Source organism: Brachycentrus maculatus, unplaced genomic scaffold (genome assembly GCF_059751285.1).
Source record: "Brachycentrus maculatus isolate JH-2025_06_01 unplaced genomic scaffold, ASM5975128v1 h1tg000011l, whole genome shotgun sequence".
Taxonomy (NCBI): domain Eukaryota; kingdom Metazoa; phylum Arthropoda; class Insecta; order Trichoptera; family Brachycentridae; genus Brachycentrus; species Brachycentrus maculatus.
The window spans coordinates 1,223,823-1,232,808 of NW_028280765.1; the positions used below are offsets into that span (position 1 = coordinate 1,223,823).

Sequence of the window (8,986 nt, forward strand, 5' to 3'; positions counted from 1 at the left end):
TTTTGTCTCTGGTAACTTTAGTCGTGTCGCACATGTCAATTATTCGTATTAGTAATTCCAAATACACAAGCGATATGTAGGTACTCACAGCACGAGTTAGTTTTCCGAAATTATATATTTGTTCACCTCGATAGTGTGGTGGTTAACACATCCGGCTAACGTGCTGGAGGTCCCGGATTCGATTCCCAAGGGGTCAAAAAATATGAGTGTTTTTCACTTTTATTTATTTAATATCACCCTAGACTGGTACCTGAAGCGCAGGACTGCTCACCTTGCCTTCGTGCAGTTAACAATCAAGCTAACACTCCGTCGATGATGCAGTGCCCTATGCATTATGGGTTAAAATAAGGGTATATATATATATATATATATATATATATATATATATATATATATATATATATATATATATATATATATATATATATATATATATATATATATTTATATATATATATATATATATATATATATATATATATATATATATATATATATATATATATATATATATATATATATATATATAGAGAGAGAGAGAGAGAGAGAGAGAGAGAGACAGCAGGTAAAAATAATTCCAAAAGTGGAAAACGTGCGTGTGCGCCGTCCTTACTCCTTCATCCGCCATTGTTATTCTGTAGAATTGAGTCTGCTGTTATAAATTGTAGTCTGTGGTTTGAAGAGGAAAGCGCGTCGTTTGGCCGGTTGTGAATTATTTCATTACTACAATTGTTAATAATATTCTTGAGGCCACACAGAGAGCAGTATGTATTGTTATTGATAATTTGACGTAGTTTTTTTGTAGCTCTCAATCTGTATATGCAGTGCTTTTTCGGAAACAACTTGACATTCGTGTGCTTTTCTAATGCTTTTGATTGTAATGTACTATTATCAACGTTTTTATAGATTTTAACTTAACCGTTTCCACATTTGTTCATTAAAATTTGAATATCATAAATTGGTTATATTATTATCTTAATAATATAGCTTTAAACTTCTTTCACTTTTTGAGGTTATAAGAGTTACTGTTTTTTACCATTTCTTTTTTTAAAACGTTCAAAGGAGGTAATTAATAAAAATAACTTTAGTTCTGTTTTTTAAATATTTGAAATCAATTTGCTCTAACACATAATATTATAAAAGAGCCCAGTAACCCTACCTAACCCAACTAGAGTACTTGTAATATTATTTTTTGTCATCTGCGTTACATTCTTTTCAGATATGGATATTCGCCCGAACCATACAATTTACATAAACAATTTGAATGAAAAAATTAAAAAGGAAGAGCTGAAAAAGTCGTTGTACGCAATATTTTCACAATTTGGCCAAATTTTAGAGATAGTTGCTTTAAAGACATTTAAAATGCGAGGCCAGGCCTTCGTTATATTCAAAGAGTTGCCCAGCGCAACCATCGCTCTTCGGAGCATGCAAGGTTTCCCATTTTATGACAAGCCAATGGTAAGTCTTTCTATTTACTATTTTTTCCCCATTTTAATCATGCTTACTCTTATGTACTGTTAACCAGTAGGAAAAATAGTGTAAATAACAATTAAAAATATTGCAGAATAAAAAAAAATACATATCGCTATAAGGGTCCTTGGATAATTTTGTTATTTAGAAAAAACTGGCTAGAGTGTGACAGACATCCTCTAATGAGTGAGTTTATAGCTTTTCACCTTAAAAGTCCTTGTTGAGTCCCATTCCTTATAATAAAATAAAAACTTTTACTACAAACAATTCCAGTATGTTTTGATTTTTAACCTCCAAATATTTGTTTTCCTCGGCACTCGTAAAAATTAGTGTTGTTTAAGTCACACAAGCCAGTACGAGTGCGGTTATGCAACCCTGAGTTCCCTAGCTATTATTGGTATTCTCCTTAACAACTATTCCTGCACCGTTTCCTTTTCCACATAGCAGCAGGATAATTAACACAATTACAACTTGAGCTCCTTTATTTACGTCATCTGTATTCGTCAAATGAATTCCACCCCCAATATCTTTAAAACATGAGGCGCAGTACTGATCACCTTGCCTTAGTGTAATTGGCAATTAAGTTAATATTGTGTCGATCCGATGTGGTACCCTATGTAATATTTGAGTCCAAATAGAGGTTAAAGAAGAATAAATATTCACATTTTTTATTTTTAGCGCATTCAATACTGCAAGAGCGATAGTGACGTTATTTCAAAAATGAAGGGCACATTCCAAGAGCGTCCGAAGAAACAGAAACAACCTAAGGTTGTGAATGAAGACGGAGCCTCCAAGAAGAAGAAGTCCAAGGAGAACAGACAGAATGCGGCACAAATGGCACCCAATAACTTACCTTTAGGGGTAACTGTCCCGCAGATGAATAACTTGGGAATGGTGGGACCTCCTGCTGAGCAACCTCCCAACCAAATACTGTTCCTCACTAACCTGCCTGATGAGACATCGGAGATGATGTTATCTATGCTCTTCAATCAGTAAGTTTATATTTTTATCATCAATGCCATGACATTTTAGGTATTGTTTTGACAGGGGTCAAAATAAACCTTGGATGTTTTTGGTGAGAGAAAACTCTCACCAAAAACATCTACAATACATGCAATGTGTATGTATTAAAATGAGAACACTCATTTGAATACATACATCTCGCATTCCCTTTTAAATGATTTTCACCTCCCTCCATTTTCTGTGTATTTTTGGGGGTCTGTAATAGTTAATGAATCATGTTTAAATAACTAAGACTAAGATGCGGTAAATGCGATGTAACTAAACTGACCATTTATATTTGATGGGTTTACTTATAAGTTATCTTATTTTAGGTTCCCTGGATTCAAAGAAGTCAGATTGGTGCCCAACAGGCACGATATTGCCTTTGTGGAATTCGCTAATGAAGTCCAATCTGCGGCAGCCAAGGAGGCCCTTCAAGGGTTCAAGATCACACCATCACACGCGATGAAAATTTCCTTTGCCAAAAAGTGAAAAGTCAATAATCAGTATTGTGATTGTGCTAAAACTTCAGAAAACATTTGTGAACAGTTTGTGTTACTCAGTAAAAGACAAAGTAGAAAATGAGATCGCTTTACTGAATAAGTGTTTATTCAACAATTAAAACAAATTCAAAATATAATATATATAAGCGTACATATTATTTACACTTGATTATGTATTAACATTTATGAATAAAATGTTTCACAAATACAAAGTTCTCTTGGCATTGCACTCGGTCTAAGGCGAACTTTATATATTTATTATAAGTTTATTTTACTTGTACATATTTTATTACAAATATTGGAAGATTAATGGTTTACCTATCAATTATATTTAGTTGAATAAAATTTATGGATCATAGAATGGAAATGGGATAAACAGCACTATGTCTTAAAATACTTTGTTAATCCAAACCTGATTGAAACTCGGTTTTCATCATAATAGTATGTTGATCCAATTCATAATATATGAAAATTTACATCTTCAGGCCATGCTATAAAATGAAAATGTTACTAGACAAAACTGATATTTTTTTCTTAATTTGGTTAGTTCTTGGAGTTTCATATTCAGCTTTATACGACCATAGAAATATAACACTATGAATTAATAACTTATCCTTACTAAGAGTCTTAAATAAACAGTTTTTATTGGTTTAAAAAATTTAAATAAATTAACACTCCATAAAAATGTCTGATATGTATAGATTACTTCACAATACACGGCAAGATTTGTAGATACGTTGACATCATGTCTAAGCCTATAAAATATTTCACCTCCAAGTATGCCTATAAATCATTTTGGAATGTATAGAAATGGATTCCATTACCTATAACTTCTACACTTGAACAATGTTTTCCGACAGTTCCTTTATGGTCCACATAATAATGAGACAAATCCAAACTATGAAATACCCATGGAATTCTTAATTTTTGTTGCAATATTAGTTTCCGTGACTGGCATTTATTAATTTGACTTCTTATCACACATATTGAAAATAATACATATTAAACCCTCAGTGTCGCCAATAATATGTTCTATTTTTTTTTTAAAAGCAGCTACTTGATGGAAGATCCCTGGAGATTACATTATTGGTTAGTGATATTAAAAATTTTAATGGAAGAAATACGGAAATTCTGGTTTTGTGCAAAAAAATATTGGTACACGGAATGTACAAAAATAGTGGGCTCTAAATTCTACAGGGTCTATTACACATAATACATTTGAGTAGACAGTGAACACACCCTGCCGAAAGCTTTGTTCAAAACACCGAGTCTGTGTCAACGTCGTTATGGGAGATGTTTACAGATCCAAACTGCTGTTGTCTGTGGAGAATCCCTAAACATTGCAGTAGACATTGCATGCTGGCTGCTGATGTAGCCTGGAAAAAAACATGTTTATTAGCTGTTATTATGACTACAGATAAAATCTTATTTCGCCGCTTCATTTTTCACTTGCGAAAAAAATCATTGTATGTATAGGGTAGGTATTATCTTTTTTTTACTAGCAATTTTTTTAATGAAAATCACAAAGCGATTAGTACATTTAATATAGGAAATTAGGTAGATTAAAGGATTAAACAGTTTTAAAAAGGAGTATAGATGCGCGAACACTAATGTGCGCGAAGGGAATAAAAGAAAATGTTTTTAAAGTGTGTTTCATGAATCTTATGTTGCGGCGGTGTGCCCATTTTTGTGCATTTCTGTTACCTTAAACTCTATATGTGTGTATATATATATATATATATATATATATATATATATATATATATATATATATATATATATATATATATATATATATATATATACATATATATATATATATATATATATTTTTTTTTTTTTTGTCTCATTTGTCAAATTTGCTTTGTTGTGTAGCGGATAGGTGTCACTGCAATACAAAAATATTAATTCTTTTCTGTCCTCATTCTTTCGATGCGATTTAATATTGCCCATGTCAAATTACATTCTTTTGACAAAGTTCACCATAGCCAATTTGTTAATAATTCTAACCTTCAGTAAGAGTAGATCTGGATCAGTGTGAGAAAATGGACCTGGCGCAGATTCTATGGCTCGTGCTAATGCCGCATCGCTGTAATATTTCAAACACTAAATGATTATTTTTATTATCTTTATCAGAAGAAAATTACGTTTGTTTATAATGATTATGTACATTACTATAAATATATCATAATATATACAACAGTACATTCATATCCAGAAGTTGCAGAATGATTGATAGTATTACCAAATCAAATATTAAAACCAAAAATAAGTTACATATTATTAAAGGGAAGTTATTTAAAATGGTATTTTTTTATTTATTTATGGCCCCTATAGAGAGAAAAATAAATCTGCAAATCCAAATTGTGGGTCATCCAGTTTATCTATAATTTCCAGTGCTGGCGAAATCCTATCTCTGAATTACATTAAGTAAAGTTATTTTTGTTGAGATATTACAACATCATTTAGTAACAAAAATAATAAATAAAATTCATGTACTTGCAGAGATAGAATTTTTCCGCCTTTGGAAATTATAGATGAATTGGATAGCCCTATATTTTCATCACGAAATGTATTGGTAAATACGAGATGTTGATAATGATAAAGTATCAGTTGAGTTTTACATTACCTTAGTTCCGTTTGTTGTAATTGTTGTCTAACATTTGTCATAGCATCGCGGACTGCCAAATGTTCCCTTATCGGTAATGGGGGACACTGCACGCCAATCGCCTGAAAAGTAGTGAAGCTAATTATTTTAGAGGAATGGGTATGTTGTGACTGAATCACATCACCCAATTGTATGTGTATACATTAAATAAGAAGAATCAAATAAAATAAAAAACCCTCACAAGTTATAAGGGTTATCCACAATGACTTCTTTAACCCTCCCTTCCCGGTGTTGTGTACCTTGTAAAAATTGCTTCTAATAACCATAATATCTCTATAAATATAGTAAATACAAGGCTAAGATTTTAGGTATTCCTCCAAAACATATTTACTTATTAATTTAAAAAATAATATTAATAATAATCAGAATTTATCGGGTACATCGGAGGTATTTTGTGAATATCGGAAACAAATTCCCATATAAACAGCATGTGAATAGTGTGCGGGAACTGCGACACTATATTCGCATCTCACTCTTGCATATTGGCACTGTGCAAGTGTGAGGCGCTCAAAGCTCAATGTTCTCTGGCTAGCTAGCGGATTAGCGGCAGTAGCTCTTGAGCTTTCGATAAGAGTGGACCTATGCTTGTTCCGTGAGTGTTGCCAGATGATTTTTTAATGTTTTCAGCAAATAAATCTAAATTATTCTAATTTTTTACTTCATTTACAATTAATTGAGGGGATTAGCTACGAATGTCCGTATTCTTCCGATTTAAAATCACTAATTTTTGATTTTATAGTGACTACCTATCACCGGGACGCGCATTTTATTTTAGCACCGGAAGTGAAAGGTTAAAAGCAGTCGTACAGCATACTCCTAATATAGTTGATATGAAAAACTTAAATCAAAAGGACCAAAAAAGTAACAAATACCATCCCAATCAGATAACCGAAAAAGTATAAGGCATAATGGAAAATTATATCTTTTTTGAAAATAGTAAATATTAGTGTATGAATGAAAAACCATTTTTGTAAATGACCAGACTTCCCATTCTCAATTTGCTCAAATAAATAACAATGTATATTACAAACAACTAAATTCATTTCGCACATTTTATGAAATTATTGAAAATATAAATAAGGAGAAACAAATGTGATTAAAATTGCGATAAAGACAAAATTACTATCATAGGAGTAGAAGATATCTGTTTTGGAAAACCGCTTTGGAAACATGAAATTGATCAATGTCCAAAGCAATATATTTTAGCAAAGCCAAAGTCATAATCATCAGTAATTTGGTCCTGTATATTAGAACTTGAAACATTCTATGCTGACACAGCCAGGTTCCTATATGAGGCACAATTATTTTTTTATTACTTTGGTATGGGATTCTGCAATAGCCCGAAGTCCATCAACCCATTCCTGCCTGGCCCGAGCGTCAGCTGCTCGAAGTTTCAGCATATCACCAGAAGCACAGTTGATTGTAAATGTTTTGGAATCTTCATCACTTGGACATACTACTGCTGCAGCCAAATGAGCCTGTGAATCGATGGAGTCATAAATAAGTGAAATATAAACATCTACCGAGTTTTATGTTATTTTTTTTTCAGTTTAAACATAAATTTATTGTTTAGTTTTATTATCCCACGTTAACACATTTCTGTCAGGTGGATTCATCAGGCGGATGATGCTGTGGTATTCGCTGAGACTGAGGGGGACCTGCGATTACTTTTGCACGCAATCCATCTTGGTAGTCAAAAACACAACATCAGCCACAAAGACTAAGAGCATGGTGTTTTCTCAGATCCCGGTGGGATGTAGTGTGACTGTCGATGGCGTCTTAGTGGAACAGATGGAAAAGTTTAAATATGTGGGTGTGACCCTGTGTGGTCCAACTGATCTACCATGTGAAGACATGGGGCAAGTAAACGAGGCTGCAGTAATCTCAGGATGCCTGAAAAATTCATGATGTCATTGTTGGCAGTCTGGTTACCTTACATACCTGACTCCGTAGAGTGTAGTTTTCCCCAATCGAACTTACCACTTAATAATTGATATGTGGTATTTTCAAACCCATATTTATAGGGGTTTTTCACAAAGCGTAAACTAGTTCTATTTCACTCCACAGTTATTTTGTTGCATTAGCTTTGAGTGCATCTAATCTATAATAATAGTTGCTATGTTTTTTTAATTAAAAAAAGAATTTATACTATTCATTAACACAGATGAAAAATAAACAAGTATAGATGAACAAACTTATCTCCACTATTAGTGCAACACCACTGTTATATTGGGGAGATTCAAATGTATGAAAAGTGAAAAGGGCCTGTTTCCTCCACCTCCACACATATATATTAGGGCTGAGCTTAAACTGGTAATAAGTCTCTAAACTAAAATATTAATGAGGAAATTATGTAACACACCTCTCCTCGTGGTGGTTGACCCGGTATGACAGTATCTCCTGGACCCTCGCATAAGTAATAACTGAGTACACCACCTTCTGCATCTACTGAGAACCAGCGCTGTTGCCAACCTTTCACTACATTTGTGTATTTATATAGCTGGCCAGATAACTGTCGGTTGACACCAAGGCATGTCTTCATACTCAGGTGTGATGAAGACTCCATTTTTAGTGGATTTTTGGCTATATAGGTAAAGGTTTGAAGGATTAATATAAAATTTATTAAACTATTTTATATCGATAATGGTTTTTGGGTCATTCTAGGTGATGTCGAATGAGCCAGAAAAGTATTATTGCAGTCATGCAATGCAGTCCAAAACGTGCAATGCAGTACATAACAAGTAAGATGTGCGAATGACAAACAGCGTTATCCGAAAAAAACACTCAACCTGTTTGTAACAAATATACATAAATGATTTTCCTTAATTCATTAACTAAAAGGTAAAATGTAAGTAAAATCAACATCACTGATGGTGAAGTACAATAATAAAATTCAGATTACAATAAATCCCATTTGCCAATTTAGTTTGGAACATAAAACGTTTAGAAATAAAAACAATAATATATTTACCGTCTTTCAATGACATGTATTTTATTTCACCGATTAAAATGATATCACCAAGCAATTAATAGAATTTTCTATATGAATTACGAATACGATTTAAAGATTTAATACGGACATCGAAACGTTTCGACTTTGACGTTTCGTTTCATTCATTCATTACTGTTATATCTCAAAATTGAACATAGTTTAAATTTTTAAATTATCAAGCACACTGCAATATTTGACTATACTAAATTCTCATTAAATAAAACACATCATATTCAAATTAAAAAAAAAAAAAGTTGTTTTATATGCGTCAATGTAACGTAAGTGGAGAAAAATTGAACGTATAATAAAAAAAAGTGTTAATTAAATACAATTTGAGTTGGTGCTCTATAG

At 32.4% G+C, this 8,986-nt stretch overlaps 2 protein-coding genes across 2 annotated transcripts; one reads left to right on the top strand and one right to left on the bottom strand.

Annotated features, from left to right (window-relative positions):
• Nucleotides 1-664: 664 nt before the first annotated feature.
• Nucleotides 665-3,244, top strand: snf (U1 small nuclear ribonucleoprotein A snf). Its single transcript, XM_088262537.1, has 4 exons — nt 665-764; nt 1,220-1,458; nt 2,149-2,462; nt 2,805-3,244. Exons 2-4 carry the CDS (start codon nt 1,222-1,224, stop codon nt 2,962-2,964), a joined length of 711 nt encoding a protein of 236 aa, XP_088118663.1. The 5' UTR covers nt 665-764; nt 1,220-1,221; the 3' UTR covers nt 2,965-3,244.
• Nucleotides 3,245-3,477: 233 nt separating this feature from the next.
• On the bottom strand, nt 3,478-8,755 carry LOC148313474 (oxysterol-binding protein-related protein 11). The gene is made up of 6 exons (XM_088262522.1): nt 8,615-8,755; nt 8,006-8,226; nt 6,960-7,121; nt 5,605-5,705; nt 4,986-5,064; nt 3,478-4,351 (listed from the first exon to the last, which is right to left on the bottom strand). Exons 1-6 carry the CDS (start codon nt 8,628-8,630, stop codon nt 4,232-4,234), a joined length of 699 nt encoding a protein of 232 aa, XP_088118648.1. The 5' UTR covers nt 8,631-8,755; the 3' UTR covers nt 3,478-4,231.
• Between the last annotated feature and the right edge of the window lie 231 nt (nt 8,756-8,986).